The sequence below is a fragment of the Loxodonta africana genome, chromosome X (genome assembly GCF_030014295.1).
Source record: "Loxodonta africana isolate mLoxAfr1 chromosome X, mLoxAfr1.hap2, whole genome shotgun sequence".
Taxonomy (NCBI): domain Eukaryota; kingdom Metazoa; phylum Chordata; class Mammalia; order Proboscidea; family Elephantidae; genus Loxodonta; species Loxodonta africana.
In genome coordinates this window covers 64,106,521-64,125,244 of record NC_087369.1, presented here as the reverse complement: position 1 = coordinate 64,125,244, position 18,724 = coordinate 64,106,521, and the positions used below count along the sequence as shown (strand labels likewise).

The window sequence follows — 18,724 nt, the reverse complement described above, 5'->3', positions numbered from 1 at the left end:
GCTTCTGCTACAATAAAGCAAATAATAACAACCATCACTATCTTTCTAGGTTAATGGCGCTTTGAAAACAACTCATGCATATTTATAGAGAAACTGTTTTGTGGATTGCCTTTGCCATGAATACAAAGACTGTGGGGATCGAGTCAGTGATGGGTTGAAAAGTGAACAAAGAATATGAAACGTGCCTGACTATGTGTTTTATATGTTTTGGTACTGTGGTTTTAAAGAACTTTTCCTGAGAAGATTGCATATATAAAATGAGTGTTCTTGGAGACTCTAAAGTTATGTTGATTTTAAGAGCATTCAATTAGACTTCAATCTAGGGTGGCATGTTGATTTTTGGATAGCTCTTGTAGTCATACAGCTGAGAAGCTAAGGTATTCAGTGACTTCTAACATCTCTCTTTTTTAAATTTCAGACAACTAGCAACACACTACATTATATTCACATAGAACAACTTGACAAGGTAAGAGGAATCTTTGACTCTTGGCTAGTTTTTAAACATTTGGTTAATTTCTTATTTCCTAACTGTGGTTTATTTATTGTAATGTAGATTTCAGAAAGCCCTTCTGAAATCATGGAATCTCTTACCAAAATGTACAGCATTCCTAAGGATAAGCAGGTATGATATGTCCTAATAATATCGAAAAGGTGTAATTGTTATCTACATAGGCTAGTGATAGGTGGTGGAGTGGGAGATGACATAGTAGAAAGAACTTAACTTTGGAGTCAGACCATGGACTGATAAGCCTCTCTGAGCCTTAGTTTCCTCATCTTTTATGAGGCCAATAGTTAATAACTACCTAGGTTCTTAGTAGAGTTTGAGAAAAACATAAACAGCCCAACATATGGCAGATATCCAATAAGTGGAAACTTTCTCAGCATTTTGGATACCAAAGGAGAAAAAATTTAGTTGTTATTTTTTTTCTGCTTAGTGTGGCAGTAATCAAATATTTAATTGATTCATAACAATCAAAACTCTTGCCAAATGTCCCCTATTTGTTGCCTCTCAGTATAATGACAGTTGTTGGCTTACGTTGGGATATTAGAAGTCTCTTTGTTTTCTTGTTCCCATTTTGTCAGTGAACCTCAGAATGGAACCAATTCTGTTTGATACCTTAACAAATAGCAACAATAAACCATTCTTCCAAATAGCCCAACAGGTAAGATTTAGCCATCAAAAGGAATATTCACCTTTTCCATTTGTTTCCTAATGTAGGTTTTTCTCTCTTTACAGATGTTGTTATTCACACATATCCGGCTGGCTCATGGCTTTTCTAATCACAGGAAGCGATTGCAAGCTGTTCAGGCCAGACTGCATGCAATATCTATATTAGGTAAGAGAAGAACAGTTTAATTAACAGACTGTGGTTGGACAATTTGGACTTGATTTCCTCTGAACTGCAATCGTCTTTGTTGCTATGAGGTACTTATTATAGACACCTAAGCAGCAACTTAAGGTGCCCTGGTGGCGCCGTGGTTAAGCGCTGAGCTGCTAGCCAAAAAGTGGGCGGTTCAAACCCACCCAGCAACTCTGCCGGGGGGAACCTGACCATGTGCTTCCATAAAAGGCCCTATGGGGCAGTTTTACTGTGTCACATGGGGCATTATGAGTTGAAACCGACTCAACAGCACCTAACAACAATAGGTAGCTACCTAAATTGTAAAATTGCATTCCTAGTATTCACCATATTCATTCATCATTTTTTAATTCCTTAATGTTGAACAAGAAAGAGGAGATGTGATTCTTATTAACGTATCACATGGGTTTAGCCTTGATTTTTTTTTTTTTTTAAGGATTTGTAGGTTGTCATCTCCCCTTGGCCTCAGTCGTCTTCTTGCCATTTCATCTTCCTCTTCTCCCATCTCTCATCTCTTCAGGGGTATAATTTTGAAATAAGTCCAAAAGTATTTATTAAGTAGTCAGTACTGTACATTAACTTCTTTTACTACGGTATGGTGAAATGGAAAGGGCATTGGTTTTAGGATCAATCCTGGGCTCTCACCCTAGTTCTGCAGATTTTATTAGCCATGTATTTATCCTCTTAGCTTCAGTTTCCTTGTTTTATAATAGTACAATGCTTACTTACTTTATAGGCTTCTCTGAGGAGTAAATGAGAACCTATAATCCACAGACTAGGCACGTAAAAAAAAAAATTTTTTTTAGGCACATAGAAGATGTAAAATGGTAGCTGTTGCTATTATTACTTGTTTTTCTCCTCTTTTAAACTATAAGCTCTTTGAAGTGAAACTCTTAGACTTGTATTTGTGTTCATACCTAGCATAATTTCTTGCATGTTAGTATGTGCTCAAGAAATGTTTGTTGAAAACTAAATCTACTTAAGTCCCATTACCTTGCACTTCGGGGGACTATGTGCAATATTACCTATCTGGGATTCATTGAAATTGTATTATATGCATTCCGAAGTGACATTCCAGTGTCACACAAATTTCTGACTTAGTCCATAAATTCTGTTCTACAGCCTTTAATAGTATTTATAGTGAAAAACAGAAGCATATGAAGAGACTAAAATGGATGTCTTTGTATGTCCAAGGCATAGTGGAATTATCTCAAGTAATGATATTATGAAAAGTTAACTCTTCATTATACTTTCCTACTTAACTTCCATCCCCCAGAATCCTTATCCAAGACCATCAATACTGTTAATAAGGGGAATTGATTTTGGTGGGTACTTAGAGCTTATCACCATAGTTGATTAGATCCTATGAAATTCAGTGATTCTGTTCTCCAGTGCTGGTTGGTAGGGAATTCTTCCCCAGAACCAGTAGATGCCAAAAGGTTTGTCATTTGGCAGTGGCTTGACCACTGCCTTCTTGCCTAAAGTGTTTGTTTCTCCTTTTGCAGTGTATTCCAATGCCTTGCAGGAGTCAGCAAATAGTATCTTGTATAATGGATTGATAGAGGAGTTGGTAGATGTCCTTCAGATAACGGATAAGCAGCTTATGGTAGGTATCTGTTAATTCTGTCCTCTGAGTATCAGGCTCGTGGGGTATTTGCCTTTTGATTTTCCTCAAGGGTTTGTCATGAACCCTAAGAGAGAAGCTTGCCCCCCCCCCCTTTTTTTTCTTCTTCCTTTTCAGGTGTTAAGCAGAAAAAGATTTCACTGTTAGACTCAACAGACCTCTGTCTCCCCAAGCAATTGCCAGTGTAATAACTTAAATTTTAGAGTTTGAGGTATTAGCCACTTAGTCTTTACTTCTTATTTGACACATTCTATATTTATCTTCTGTTATCATAGGAGATTAAAGCTGCTTCTTTACGGACGTTAACATCAATTGTCCACTTGGAGAGAACTCCTAAACTCAGCAGTATTATTGACTGTACTGGAACTGCCTCCTACCATGGATTTTTGCCTGTACTGGTGCGGAACTGTATACAGGCCATGATTGGTAAGTTTTGATGGTGATTATCCTAGGCAAGAAGAGGACACCACCCCTTTGCTTTTCTGGTTTTAATATCCTGCCAACTAAACACCAGGTTCTGAGGTTGCTTTCTCTGCTTCTCCCAACTTCCCTTGCAGATCCTTCCATGGATCCATACCCTCACCAGTTTGCCACTGCCCTTTTCTCTTTTTTATACCATCTGGCCAGCTACGATGCTGGTGGTGAAGCCTTGGTCTCCTGTGGAATGATGGAAGCCTTACTAAAGGTACTCTACTTTTTTTATTCCTTTAAGCATTTGTGAGAAAATTAAGAGAAGGTGTAGAGTTGCAAGTTTGAAATGGTTTATGGGGAGAGCAGATAGCATAAGAAAGCATACCATTCTAGTTAACTCATTAACAGCTTTTAGGACCAGCTGTCTCCATTATTAAGAATTGATTGCAGTCTGGCATGGTATGGTAGTCAGAAGGCCCAGGTACTAGTGAAGATGTTGCCACATCCTATCATAAGCTCAGGCATGACCCTGAGGAAAATGTATATCAAGGTACTTTGTAAATTGTGCTAGGGTGGTAATAGCCTTTACCATATGCTGGGCACTGGGTATCGGCTTTTTTTCCCTAAATATTTGATTTAATCCTGCAAAGTAAATGATATCTCCATTGCCTCAGAGGAGGGTGAGTCTCCAAAGTCCCAGAGTTATCATTTGCCAAGCACCAAAAATCAAACACATGTTCTTTCTCTGTGTGGTGCTGCCTCACTGAGGCCCCAGACTGCATGTTTCCAAAAGAATACATTATTTACAGCTTGTGTCTTTTTAGTTGATTGTTCTTGCCTCTTTTCCTTTCTCTGACAGGTCATAAAGTTTCTTGGTGATGAACAAGACCAGATTACATTTGTCACCAGAGCCGTCAGAGTGGTTGACCTCATCACCAACCTGGACATGGCAGCTTTTCAATCCCATAGTGGGCTGTCTATTTTCATTTACAGACTTGAGGTAGTATTATACAAGGAGCACTTTACATAGACTTTATACCCAGTGAGAGTCTAGGAATTATCTCAAGAACCCTAAAGAGCCATCTTAGTCAATTTCTAGAAACCAATTCTATAATCTTGGGGTATTCTCCCATTATAACTGTTTTTAATCATGAGAATGTACACAGGGTTTTCTTATTAACTTTCCCTTGGTTGTAGCATGAAGTAGATTTGTGCCGAAAAGAATGTCCATTTGTGATCAAGCCAAAGATCCAGAGACCCAGTACTATACAAGAAGGAGAAGAGATGGAAACTGATATGGATGGTAATTAACAGTTCTTAAATCGATTTTTTGTGCTTGAGAATTTCCTATTATCCTACCCCAATTTTGATTTTTTCCTCATAAATTCTAAAGTACACAACTGACTTAAGTACTATTTTCAACAGCAACATGAAAATAATTTTTCTACATAAGTGATTTGTGAGTTGTGTTTTAGAAGGATAATTCAAAAATGAAAGTACAAATTGTTGGAAAGAGATGGTAAGTGGAACAGATGGTAGAGCTTCAATAAAGTCTGTAATCACTCTGATGTTAATCTGTTTTATTTCATCACTTAATTGATGTTTTCTTATTTATTGGTTCATTATCTTCTTATTCCCACTAAAATGTAAGCTCCATGAGATCAGGATACCGTCTTGTGGGCATAAGAAGAAATTAAGAGTATTTGCTAAAGATTGAGACTCCTATAATGTTTGCTTCAAAAAGTTTGCAAATAGAGCCCAGGAAATCAGCATTTTTGACAACCAGTCCAAGTAATCCTGATGTACTCTTAGAAAAAAATATTCAGTGACAAACATGTTATAAAACCATAAGTATGTAAATTTTTTACCGTACATAAATAGACATATGCATGTATGTTTATACGTGTATAAAAAAATTGGAAGTATTTCAAAATGTAAAAAGTAGTTTATCACCAGTTAAGATTTGCTATATTTTCTAAAATGTTAGAAATGATAGTGTATGTTATACCCAATAACTTAAAAATATTTTATTCTGATGTGTAAGGTAAAAATGAATGCTTACCACCACCTACCATAGCTATTATTTGATGTGGTTCGTTCTGGGCTTTTTTATGCATTTTTTTTTTTACATAAGTGTGTAGTATTTTATAACATGAAGTTGAGATCACGTACATACTGTTCAACTTGTGTAATTCATTCGGTGTATCATAGACCTCCTTTCATACCAGTATATTGCAAGTTGATGTTTTAATGCTTTTTATATGTATTATTAAGTTAACCTCCCAAATAGCTAGCTCTACATACTATCTACTACCCACCAGTAGTATATGAAATTACCAATTAAAAATTTTTTTTTCTCCCTATTTGGTGGGCAAGAAATATTGTAGGACTTTTTTTGTAGGGTTTTTTTGTTTGTTTGTTTTATAATTTATTGTTATTGTTGAGACTATACACAACAGAACATACACTAATCTAACAATTTCTACATGTCCAATTCAGTAACATTAAGTACATTCTTTGAGTTTTGCAACCATTCTCACCCTCCTTTTCCAAATTGTTCCCCCCGTTAACATAAACTCATTGCCCCCTTTGTTTCCTGTTTAACCTTTTGAGTTGCTGTTGTCATTTTGATCCTGTATTGATAGTTCTTAGGAGAGCATAATGCTCAAAGTAGACATTCTTTACTAAGTTAAGCTAAACTATTGCTTAACTTAAGCTAAACTATTTCTTCTTCCTGTTCCTAACTCTCCTCCTTTCTCTGTTGCTTGTGGAGTTGTGCTAAATATTTTTCCGTTTGTGGAAAACTAACGTTTCATTTTGGAGTTCAGTGTCAATTCTCCAGTTCTATATCATTCATCTCATCTTATTGGGAAAGATTGTCTAAAACAAAAATCTTTTGGTGGCACCTTTTATTCTAATTAGTTTCTTTATTATAGCTTATACTTCAGTTGCAGATGTAACTATGGAAAGCAGTCCAGGCTCATCTGTCTCTGTGGAGCATCGTTTGGATGTTGAATTAAGGGCATCGAGTTCCAGTAGCAGCACTAGTATCTCCTCTGGCCCTGGCCCCCGTCCTGGTGCGTAGACATGTAGATACCTGGTCTTTTACACTGAGCGAGTTACTAAACTAGGGAAGAAAAGAGCTTTGGGAAGAGTTAAAGTGGTACGTACAGAGGTTAGCTTCCTGTGACTGTGCCATGCTACTTCACCATTGTAGTGTTCAGTTTTCTTATATTAATTTCTATTTCATAACACTGAATAGTTTTCTAACAGTGTACACATTGACTTACTTTGTAATTTTTTTTACCTTAGGCTTTTGATTTTAGTTGTATTTTTGTGCAATCCTGTGTGATTTATTTTTCCAAATTCACAGCTTAGTTAAGTATCCTTTCCAATGTCCAGAGACCTCAGTTTGAATGTCTTTTAGTTTTAATATAGTGTATAGGTTTTTTTTATATAGGTTAAGTGCTACAGCTGCTAACCAAAAGGTCGGCAGTTCGAATCCGCCAGGCACTCCTTGGAAACTCTATGGGGCAGTTCTGCTTTGTCCTATAGGGTCGCTATGAGTCGGAATCGACTCGACAGCAGTGGGTTTTTAGTGGGTTTTTTATAGTGTATATGGGCCTTTTAAAATTTTATGTGCCTAGTACACTGCAGTGTAGTGTTGAATCCGGTGTAATTCTCTTGTGTTTCTCCCTTGCCAGGAGTCCAGTGTATTCCACAACGAGCAGCACTTCTCAAATCCATGTTGAATTTCCTCAAGAAGGCCATTCAAGACCCTGCTTTCTCAGATGGCATACGTCATGGTATTTGAGTCTAGATACTTTTTTTTGAAGGATGTTTGACTCTTAGAAACCTTTAGCCAAGACCTCGCAAACATCGATCCATTTGTGAGGCAGACATTGGAGAATCCCATTTTAAATAGCTTTTAGTTGTTTGGTATCACTTTCCTAGGCCTAAGGGTGGTTTAGCTCTTTTCATAATGATTGGCCCTTTTTTTCCCCTTTTTCAGCTTTCAATTCTGCTCCCTTTCAGTTTGCTCCCTGATTCAGTCTGTGTGTCTATTCTTTTGTGATCCTGCTGTTAGAAAGCTTATTCCGTGGACAAGGAATAAATAATAGAAAATGAGGGGAGAACAAGAAGGAATCATTAGATTGGAATCAAAACAGACTTTGTTTACCAGTGTGTGGTATATTTAACATTGCCCCATCGTCCCCCACCCAGTCTACTCCTAGACTGATCATATTCTCCTTGACATCTCTTAGTGATGGATGGTTCTCTGCCTACCTCCCTGAAACACATCATCAGCAATGCAGAATACTATGGCCCATCACTCTTCCTCCTAGGTAAGTGGAGTTGATATTTGGTTATACCAAGCTGGAATATTCTGGCAGGGCTATTGCTGTGTGTTTTATATCCTTGGAGGATTTTACTGTTTATATTTGTCCACTGTGTGATTCATTTATCTTTCTTACTGATGATAGAGAAAGGTCAGAACTCAGTTTCAAATAAATAATCCACTTCTGGAATGTCAGTTATTCCTTCTATAAGCAGTATGTTGTGAACCACTTTTAATAAATACTAGTATTTTACATTTGGCTTATTTGTACTAACACTGTGTGATAAGAAGTATGTCTTTATTCAGTGGTTCAGCTCTAAACTTAGTCTGGAATATTAAGTCAGAATGGTTTCCATTGTCGGAATTGAGTAAGAGACTCACAAAATGTATAGAAAATTGTTTTGCATTGTAGAAAATGCAGATATTTAGTGCCATACATATTTCAGGACAATGAGCAAAGTCTGTGTGGCTTCTAGAATCTTTGAAATTCTCTTTAAAACTCTAAAGGAATTTAGTGAGAGGTATGGAAATTTTTTTTTTAATGGAAATAGGGAAAACCTTGTACCGGTAGTAGATGTTATTTTTATAGTTTGGAGTGTCTGGAGGGAGTAGTTTTGGCTACTGCAACTTAAGATATTTCCCTACCCCCACCTACTTGAAGAAAGCAAACAACGTATTGCATTGGGCAAACCTGCTGCAAAAGACTCTTTAAAGTGTTAAAAAGCAAAGATGTTGCTTTGAGGACTAGGGTGCACGTGACCCAAGCCATGATATTTTCAGTTGCCTCATGTGCGCGCGAAAGCTGGCTGATGAATAAGGAAGACCGAAGAAGAATTGATACCTTTGAACTGTGGTGTTGGTGGAGAATATTGAATATACCATGGATTGCCAGAAGAACAAACAAATCTGTCTTAGAATAAGTACAGCCAGAATGTTCCTTAGAAGTGAGGATGGTGAGACTTCGTCTCACTTACTTTGGACAGGTTATCAGGAGGCACCAGTCCCTGGAGGACATCATGCTTGGTATAATAGAGGGTTGGCAAAAAAGAGGAAGCCCCTCAAGGAGATGGATTGACACAGTGGCTGCAACAGTAGGCTCAAACATAGCAACGATTGTGAGGATGGCACAAGATTGTTTTGTTCTCTTGTACCTTAGTTCATAGTTTTGTTGATTCTTTAGGATGTTTTACATAGACTTGTCATCTGCAAGTATGGTTTTAGTCCTCTCCTTATGATGTTAATGCTTTTTATTTCTTTTTGTCTTACTGCATTTGCAAAGATTTCTAATGCATTGCTGAATAGAAATGGTGACAGTGGGCCTCTTTGCTTTGTTCCTGAACTTGGAAAAGCATTCAATATTTTACTATTAAGTAAGGTTAGCAGGAAATTTTTTGTTGATCCCCTTTATCGGGTTGAGGAATTTCCTTTCTGTTAAAGCAACTTCACCATGACATGGGAAAGCTCCCTCCCAGGGTTAGGTTTGCATGGCAGAACTCTTGACAGTAGTCCTTTGGTATGATTAAAAAAAAATAGTAACTCACAAAGGTGGGGAAGACCCAAGGCAAGGGACAGAAGGATGACTGACTTGGGGAAAAAGCCGGTGGGGCGGGGGGGGAGAGAGATGTGAGTGCATGGACTTTTTATAAAGAGACAGCAAGTGGACACATGATCTTGTTGGGGCAGGGGAGGCTGAGCATTTATCAGGATGATGCAGGAGGCAAGGGACAGAGCAGGAGATGAGGTTGAGAGCACTAAATTAAACCTCAGTGGAGGTTGCAAATCTCTTCCCTGTAGCCTTTATAATTTTTTTTATTTGCTGCGCTTTAAGTGAAAGTTTACAAATCAAGTCACTCTCTCGTACCAAAACTTACATTCACCTTCCTGTGTACTTCTAGTTGCTCTCCCCCTAATGAAACAGCACACTCCTCCTCTTCACCCTGTATTCCCCATGTCCATTCACCCAGCTCCTGTCCCCGCTGCCGTCTCATCTAAGCTCGCCTCCAGACAGGAGCTTGCCCACATAGTCTCATGTGTCTACTTGATACAGCCTTTATAATTTATCCCTGACATTTGAATTAGCCTAGCAACCTCCCATGTTTCCTGTAAATAAACTTGTACTCAAGAAAGACCAAATTTGCAAAGCCAATTCAAAATGATTAGGCTACCATTTATTAATAGTCACTCACTCCAGGCAAAAGGAGATGGCTCGGAAAAGAAATCATTTGGGTTTGGGAATCTCTTGGAGTATTTTAGTAATAGTATTGACTATTTGGAAACCGTGGTGGCGTAGTGGTTAAGTGCTACGGCTGCTAACCAAAAGTTCAGCAGTTCAAATCCACCAGGTGTTCCTTGGAAACTCTGGGGCAGTTCTACTCTATCCTATAGGGTCGCTATGAGTCGGAATTGACTCGATGGCAACGAGTAGGGTATGATATATTGGCTATTTTGGCTTGTTTTGTTGAACTATTCTGGGTACCTTCCCTATGTTATTGACTCACATGCAGTAGGAAGTTCACTTTAAGACACAAACTGGACCTTGTCAGCCTGTTATCAGCTATTACAGCAGCTGGAGAGCTTAGTCCCTCATTAAGGGCTTGTAAAGTTTGAGCTCTTTGGTTTATGTGGTCTACCAGAAGTTATAACATTGTCTGGGTGGCTTTTATGAATTGAGTCTGTGTTACAGAATTGAAAATACCTAAACTTGTACCTGTTACACCAAAGATTGTGACAAGGCCCAGTGTAAGTAAAGAAATGGCCTGGTGCTCCATTTTGTGACAAGGCTCGACTTTATAGTTTGGGTGTAGGGTGCTCTGTGTGTTAAATGACCACAGAACACTGGTGAGGTTGTATAGGGTAGAAGGGAGAGGGATAGAGGAATAGAGCATGACCCTGCTGAGTAGAGGTTGTGCCACAGGAGGCCCAATATCCCAAGGGAGTTAGAGGATGGAGTTTGTTTCTAGTGGGCAAAGTATGTCAGTATAACACGTAAGGGTAAAATAGTCTCAATGGGGGAGATGTAGTTGTATATAACATCAATTGGTCAGGGAGATTGGGAAGGGCATGGGGTCCCCAAAGGGATAGTTAATGAAGAAACAGGTAGTGAGGTGAAGAATTCCAGTGGCCACAATTCCATGCTGAAACCTGCCAAGTAGATTCTGACCCCCTCTCTTCTCCCAAATCCAACTCCTGGCTCTTTTACCCCACCTTTTTATCTACTTGTATCTCCTTTAACTTCCTCAGCTACCCTTATCTCACGCCTACTGCCCTACCACCCACATTTTGGTCTGTGCCGGTCTGTTTATGCTCTGTTTTTAGCCTAGCCGATGCCAACACCATTCTGGTTGTGGACTGCTTAACCAGAAAGGTGACTAGTAGTCAGTATGAATATTGAAGTCCTCCAAGGGGGATAAGAATTAGTTGTATAAGTGTTTGCCCAGGCTGAGGTGCCTGGTAGTAGCCCCAGTGCTGGAGGTTTAGCTCTTGGGTGACATTCTCTGTTACGTAGATATTATCCATTAGGTTGAGGAATGTTGGCAGTGCGGGTAGTGTTGGTAGAAGAGTGGAGAGTAAGCATGGGCTGTTGGATGGGGGGAAATCAGAGCTGATGTAATTGTGAAGTTGTGATGTGGACACAGTTATAGGCCAGTTGTATCTTGGAGTGTCAGCATTGAAACTGGGACTGTCAGTTATGCTAAAATCATCATCTAGGATCCATTAGTCTGCTGGGCTGATAGGAGTCCTGGGCTAGCCCCAAAATCTTCAGGCAAAGTTTTACATCTGAAAAGTTATTACGAAAATGACTGAAGATCAGTATCTCTTTGCCTCCAAGAACTATAGAGTAATTTTTTTTAGAATTTTTTTTATTGTACTTTAGAAGGTTTACATAACATGTCAACATAGAGTAATTTCTTATGGGCCAGCTGTGGGCTCCAAAACAAGTAGGGGTCACAGAGTAGGCAAAAAGGAATACAAGGAGTTTAGTTGGCATTGACCTAGAGTAGTAGAATTTCAGACCCAGGCTGTAAGCCAGAAGAGGCATAGTCAGGCTACCCAGAGCCAGAACATTCCACAGTGACATTTTGGGGCCTGTCGTGTATAGGTCTTAGCATGCTGGTGGTGGCCATTAATTACACTAATAGTCACAGGCATTGATGTCCCAGATTTTGTAGCAGCCTCCCATTCAATCTCTATAATAGGGTGGACCCAGAGCTAGAATCCTGTTTAAGAATGTTGGCACTGGGAACTAATTTCATACTCCTCTTTCCTCTTTCGAAGAACCATACAGTTGTAGTTATGGACCAGACAGGCACCAAAACCTCTATTTCTTCCAAAGGGACATGTAGTTATCCAGCCTTTAAAACCATCAGTTTGGGGAAGGACTTAGGCAAAGAGTTTTCAGTGGCATACAGAGTAGCTTACTTGGGAGAGCAAAGGCCCTTGTTTTCTTTGTGTCAAATTTAAGAGAATGTCCTTGAGTGGGCCATTGTATCTCACCATTAGGCCTGCTGTCTTCATATAATAGGACAAATGGAAGTTCCAAGTGATGTCTTGTTTTAAGGCCCGTGCCTAGACTAAAAGTAAAGTGTCTGTACCCTGATCAGAGTTGATACCTGGGGACCCAGAGGGAACTAACATTTGGTGAGGCTGGTAACAGTGGTGGAGTCCCTGAGTGCTACAGTTTGTTCTTACAGCTTCTAACCAAAAAATTTGAGTTTCAGGTCTACCCAGACTTGGCTCAGAAGAAAGGCCTAGCAATCTACTTCTGAAAATCAACCATTGAAAACCGTCCCCATGGAGCACAGTTCTACTCTGACACACGTGGGGTCGCCAAGAGTCAGAGTTGGCTCAGTGGCCACTGGTTTTCTTAATAGTGGTGTCATGATGGTAACATGCCAGGAAGGATAAGCCATGAATAGGCCTCTATAACAGTCAGTTGTTACGAGGGCATAATGATTTGTGCCAATAGATTAATAAGGCAATGGCCCAATAAAATCAGTCAGTGAGAAAAAGGCTGTTTACCCCTTGCTGTGGATCCCAATTGGCAGGACAGAGTGCAGAGATCACATTGAGAAGCTGTGGTTTGGGTTAGGGCCAGTGACATGGGGGTGCCATGGTGTTTAGCCCAAAATTTAAGGGTCCGGGGCCGTGATGACCAGAGGTCTTTTGGAGCTATTGAGCCAAGGGCAGTGGGGTAATATCTGAGCTCATTTGGAAAAAACGTGAACAAATTGGTCAGCTGTGGCATTAAAATGAGCTTCTTCTGTGGAAGCCAAGACATGATCTGAGACATGGGAGTCTTTTTTTGTAATTTGAGGTCTAAGTGTCAATGTATTCCCAACGTAGAAGACCCCCTAGGGGACAATCCTGAATGTGGTAACTATTTTGAACCCATTGACCAGAGTAAACAACAAGCCACTTCCCAGGAGTCTGTAAAATTGTGAACAGTCGATAAACATACCTTCCTTAGGGCATCGTCCAGTGCCAAAATGACTGTAATTAACTCTGAGTTGGGCGGACCCTTCGGTCCCATCCTCTGTCAGGGATGATCCCGTTATGGGGTGGAAAGTAATAATGCTCCAACAGACTCCATCATGTGTGATAGGTGGCACTGGTATTCATAAAATGAACGGGCTCCCTAACTTGGACTTTCTACTGTATGGGCCCTGTGCTTTGTGTCCTATCCAGGTACCCTAAATGGTCTTAAAAACCAAAATCACTTGGTCGGGTAAATTACCTGCCAGCTTCTGAATTCTCACTTTTAGTTAGTTTGGGCCTTTGATTATAATTTACTTTGTCTGCTCTTAATACATTTTAAGAGATTTTTTAAATATTTAATCCTGCGTTTAGTCATTTTTGGCAGAAAGATTTATTAAGATATTAGTGGATCGTCTACCACAACCTCCACCAGACTGAGTCCAGTACAACTAGATGGTGCCCGGCTACCACCACTGACTGCTCTGCAGGGATCACAATAGAGGGTCCTGGACACAGCTGGAGAAGAATGTAGAACAAAATTCTAACTCAGAAAGAAAGACCAGACTTGCTGGCCCGACACAAACTGCAGAAACCCTGAGAGTTTGGCCCCCGAACACTAAATAGACAATAGATAAGTGGTAACTTTGGTGAAGGGTAAGACAGTGCACAATACTGGGGAAGCCAGCACATCCTGTCCAAGGCAAGGTCATGGAAGCTCCATAGATGCATCCAAACTTCCTGAGGGACCAGTTTACTGGGGTGAGGGCTGTGGGGACCATGGTCTTGGGAAACATCTGGCTCAGTTGGCATAACATAGTTTATAAAGAAAATGTTCTGCGTTCTACTTTGTGAGTAGTGTCTGGGGTCTTAAAAGCTTGTGAGCGGCCATCTGAGATAGTCCACTGGTCTCACCCTTTCTAGAGCAGGCAGAATGAAGAAAACCAAAGACACAAGTGAAAGATTGGTCCAATGGACTAATGGACACAAAAAAAAAAAACTTCAATTTTGCATAAGTTCACAGCCCATCAGGAATCCCAGTGCCAATTGACAACTGCTAATCCCCAGTAGTTTTGTAATCCCCAGTAGTTGTCATGTATCTGCCATTTCAGTGGCATTTGGAATAGATGAACAGTGCTCTATTCTCTATATAGAAGTGAAAATCCTCTTTCTTTTAGTTCTTAGGCATTGGCATTACAAGTTTGTTTTGTACGGTGAAACCTGTGAGAGCCAGAACTCAGCAGGATTGTTCTCTTTTTCTGGGTCTTGTAAGTTTTCCACCTTTGACAGTCTTACCACTTTTCTGTCACTCTGTTAGTAGAAGATATTTGAGTTTTTCTTCTCTGACAGGTTTCTGCCTTACACAGACTCTGGCTTTCACAGGTTTTACCCTACATGGTTTATCGGTAATGTGTGTATGTGTATACTTTCTTTGTAGAGTTTTACAATAAAAGTTACTGTAGTCTCATAAAATGAATTGGAAAGCCTTGTCTTAATTGCTCCTAGAAGGTTTAATAACACTCGCATACAGAACTGTCACCTTGGTGTCTGTTACTTGAATTTTTTTTGACTTTTAAAAATTCTTGTGGTTGCTTTAAATTGCTGAATAACCTTTTTAGAAAGCAGCTTGTCCATTTTTACAGTTAAGTTTGCATTCACTTTAACCCAGCAGATTCACATCTTAGATTTCTTTTTCCCTGTTTATCAACTTTCACAATAGAGGACTGATTTATACACGTGGTAAATGCACATTATTTAGTGCAATACTGTGCAGCCATTAAAAATAATGAGTTGTAGTGACAGGGAGTGATTTGTCGTTGTTGTTAGGTGCCGTCAAGTTGCTTCTGACTCATAGCAATCCTGTGTACAACAGAACAAAACCCTGCCCAGTCCTGCGCCACCCTCACTATCATTGCTATGCTTGAGCCCATTGTTGCAGCCACTGTGTCATTCCATCTCGTTGATGGTCTTCCTCTTTTTCAGTGACCCTCTACCAAGGGTTATGTCCTTCTCCAAGGATTGGTCCCTCCTGATAAACATGTCCAAAGTACGTGATACGAAGCCTTGCTGTCCTCAGTTCTAAGGAGCATTCTGTCTGTACTTCTTCCCAGACAGATTTGTTCATTCTTTTGGCAGTCCATGGTATATTCAATATTCTTTGCCAACACCATAATTTAAAGGAATGAGTTTTTCAGTCTTCCTTTTTCATTGTCCAGCTCTCACATGCATATGAGGTAATTGAAAATACCATGGCTTGGGCCAGTCAGCTGTGGTGCAGCAGGGCAGGTCCCGCTGACGGGGAGGGGGTTGGGATGGGTTGTTTGTGGCTCGTAGTAGGGCTGACAGGACGGGCCAGGAACCAGTGCCGGGCAGGTTCCAATAGGCTGTGCCTGTGTAGCTCGGAGGTGTGATGTTCAGCACACGGTGCAGGTAGGCAGGAAAGATGGGGGAGGCTGTGATGTATGGAGCTTGTATGGGAAAGAGGAGAGAGAAACAGGAGCCAAAAACAAAGAAGCAAACAAACAAAAAGAGTGCAAAGGGAACTTGCCCGTTGGAGTGGAAAGATGAGAACCCGAGAAATGGAGAGGAGCAAAAAGGGAAAAAGAAAAAAAAAACTAGATAAAAAATTTGGAAAAGAAAAGCCTCCAGGGATTCCACCAGTGTGGCCTCGAAGACTGGGGAAGCCTCCCAGGTTGCCCCCAGGTTGCGCAGTATAGCCTGGCTAGAAGGGATATAGATGTCACACAGCACCAGGTATTCAGGAGACAGGAAAAGAAGATAAGGATAGACGGATGAGAACTGAGAAATGAAGAAAGAAGAAAAAAAATGCCCCCAGGGATCCCGCCTGTTCGGCTGCGCAGATTGGGAGGGTAGCTCCTAGGCCATGCAAGTGCAGCCTTGCTGGAAGGGGCTCCCAAGTGCAAAAAGAGAAAAGAAAACAAACAGAACAAAGCCAGCAAAAAAAAAAAAAAAAAGCCCCAGAGATCCCACCAGCATGGTGTCTCGGGCTGGAGGAGTGGTTCCCCAGTCAAGCCGGGCTTCACAGCCTTTCAGAAGAAGCACAGATGGTACACAGAGCCAGGCGTTCGAGAGAAGGGAGGGGGAAGATGGTGGGAGGCTCCAGAAGAAACGAAGAGAGAGGGAAAGAAGTAACACCAGCTCAGGGGGCTGGTGGGAAGCTGAGGAGGCCGAAGGAGAAGGAGAAAAAGGGTGGGGGTTAGGAAAGTGCAATACTCCCTAACACCAGCTCAGGGGCCTGGCCAGTGTGGGTGGGGCAAATCCAAGTAGCACTGATGCTGCACTTCCCGGCTGGCCGAGCCACTGCAGCCAGCCAGGAAGCTCGGAGGTAGAGCATTGGGGAGAGGATGGGGGGTGGGAAAGCCTGTATCGCTGCTTACCCAGTGCTCTGTCTCCTACTGGGAGCTCCCTGAAGCTGCTTTCCCATGCTCGCTGTCCACCCATCTCCAACAGAAGTCCAAGATGGCGGATCAGTGCTTCGTTAGCTGATAAGAAACTTCAGCATGTATCTCTCCTCACACTCTGTCCTTTGTTAGTTTCTTACTCCATTTGGTGTTTGGCTGAGTTCTTTCTCTCTTCATTTGGCACTTCGGGTTCTAGAAATGATGTTTGTCTCTGTTTTACTTAGTTTTTCCGGTCTTTGCTGTGGAGGGACAGTGTGGTGTTTCTGTCTATGGCACTGTGTTGGCTGGAAGTCCTCGAAAATACCATGGCTTGGGTCAGGCACACCTTAGTCCTCAAAGTGACATCCTTGCTTTTTAACACTTTAAAGAGGTCTTTTGCAGAAGATTTGCCCAATGCAATGGGTCATTTCATTTCTTGACTGCTGCTTCCATGGGCGTTGATTGTGGGTCCAAGTAAAATGAAATCCTTTACAACTTCACTGTTTTCTGTGTTTATCATGATGTTGCTTGGTCAAGTTGTGAGAATTTTTGTTTAGTATGGATGAAAAAAACAATTATGTAACAATATAACCTCAGTTATGTAAAAATACATACTCAAAAGTCTTGAAGGGTAGTCACTGAAGTCTTCATAGTGAATCATCTCGGGAGGGGGGCATTAGGAACTTTCATAGTAAGCACAAGTGTTTCAGTTGTTATACAATGAGTATTTTTTTTTTAGTCTCTTGAGTATTGCTTTTAATACTTGTGAGGAATCTATCAGTGTCCCATATTTCCTCATCTTTTTTTAGCTACTGAAGTGGTGACTGTGTTTGTGTTTCAAGAACCATCACTGCTCTCCTCACTCCAGGACAATGGATTGACAGATGTCATGCTGAATGCACTGCTTATTAAAGATGTGAGTTCTTTCTACTGTTCTGTAAAGAATGTACCCTCCTTCCCAAAACACACAATGACATGTGCAGGAAAAGCAGTCTGAGGCTTGAAAATCCTATGTCTTAAATCTTCTGTATGTAGTGTTGAAATTAATTGGAACCTGGTCGTCAGAATCCTTCTTCTGTTTATCAGTGCGATGCCCCTGGCCGAAGTTTCCTAGCATGTACACCTGAACTCTTAGGTATCCTGGTTCACTTTATTTTCTCTCTAGGTTCCTGCTACCCGTGAAGTCCTTGGCTCTCTTCCAAATGTATTCAGTGCACTCTGCTTGAATGCCCGAGGTCTTCAGTCGTTTGTACAGTGTCAGCCTTTTGAACGTCTCTTCAAAGTTCTTTTGTCTCCAGATTACCTCCCAGCCATGCGGAGGAGGAGGAGCTCTGATCCCCTTGGTAAGTCACCAGAATTTATTCTATAGTAGAAAATTGGCTCGCTCTTGTGCCAAGACATTTTATGATTATTCTACCAATCGGCGAGGAAACCATTTCTTCCTTGACCTCATATCTAAGTTTCTCTGACTAGGTGTGCTGAGCTTAATGGGAATTGTCATCATACAATTCTATTGCAGGTAGGAAGGAATACTTCACCCTGAGCCTTTCTGCTCATAGTATTTCCATGCTTCTCAGCAGTTCACTTTCACATGTACTTGCATGATGCTAATGAAAAACAGTTATTAGGGAGCTGTGGTAGATTTTCAGGTCTACTATCTAGTCTGTAACAGTGAGAAATAGCAGAGTCTCAAGGTATTGATCCTGGTAATCTGATGTTCAGGTCCATAAGATACTCACGAATGAATAGATTTCCCTCTCAATATACTTGATACCACATCATTAAGGAATTATTAGTAAGAAGGTAGGGCTTTGGCAAGTTTCCAGGTTTCAAAAATGTATTGTGTTCTTCCAGGCCACCAGTGTAGCATATTAGCCACTCTCATTCTTTACTAAGGCAACCAGAGTATTGATAATTAATGCCTGCACCTCTTCTTCCCTCCTCCCTCTCTCTCTTTCTCCCCCTTCTCCTTTTTACATACACACCACATCTGCTGAGGCTGTCCAGCTAAATTTACAATGCTAGTTCAGACCTTGATTGTCGAGATTGCCAGGGTAGAATGCAGTACACATGGTTACTTTAAAAATATGTTTACTATACTGGTAAAAAATACTCT

The 18,724-nt window shown here is 40.7% G+C and overlaps 1 protein-coding gene across 23 annotated transcripts in view; it reads left to right on the top strand.

The window, feature by feature from the left end:
- Positions 1-18,724, top strand: part of HUWE1 (HECT, UBA and WWE domain containing E3 ubiquitin protein ligase 1) — a 216,804-nt gene that overhangs the window by 100,481 nt on the left and 97,599 nt on the right. For 20 of the 23 annotated variants that reach the window (XM_064278338.1, XM_064278345.1, XM_064278346.1 and 17 more), the window contains 13 exons: positions 419-466; positions 554-622; positions 1,238-1,337; positions 2,846-2,967; positions 3,261-3,411; positions 3,543-3,670; positions 4,256-4,396; positions 4,594-4,699; positions 6,333-6,473; positions 7,101-7,202; positions 7,662-7,742; positions 17,418-17,524; positions 17,774-17,951. In XM_064278338.1, the coding sequence (XP_064134408.1) occupies positions 419-466; positions 554-622; positions 1,238-1,337; positions 2,846-2,967; positions 3,261-3,411; positions 3,543-3,670; positions 4,256-4,396; positions 4,594-4,699; positions 6,333-6,473; positions 7,101-7,202; positions 7,662-7,742; positions 17,418-17,524; positions 17,774-17,951 (1,474 nt within the window). The remainder of the gene's footprint in view (positions 1-418; positions 467-553; positions 623-1,237; positions 1,338-2,845; positions 2,968-3,260; positions 3,412-3,542; positions 3,671-4,255; positions 4,397-4,593; positions 4,700-6,332; positions 6,474-7,100; positions 7,203-7,661; positions 7,743-17,417; positions 17,525-17,773; positions 17,952-18,724) is intronic. The other 3 variants (XM_064278331.1, XM_064278351.1, XM_064278330.1) reach the window with 2 other exon arrangements.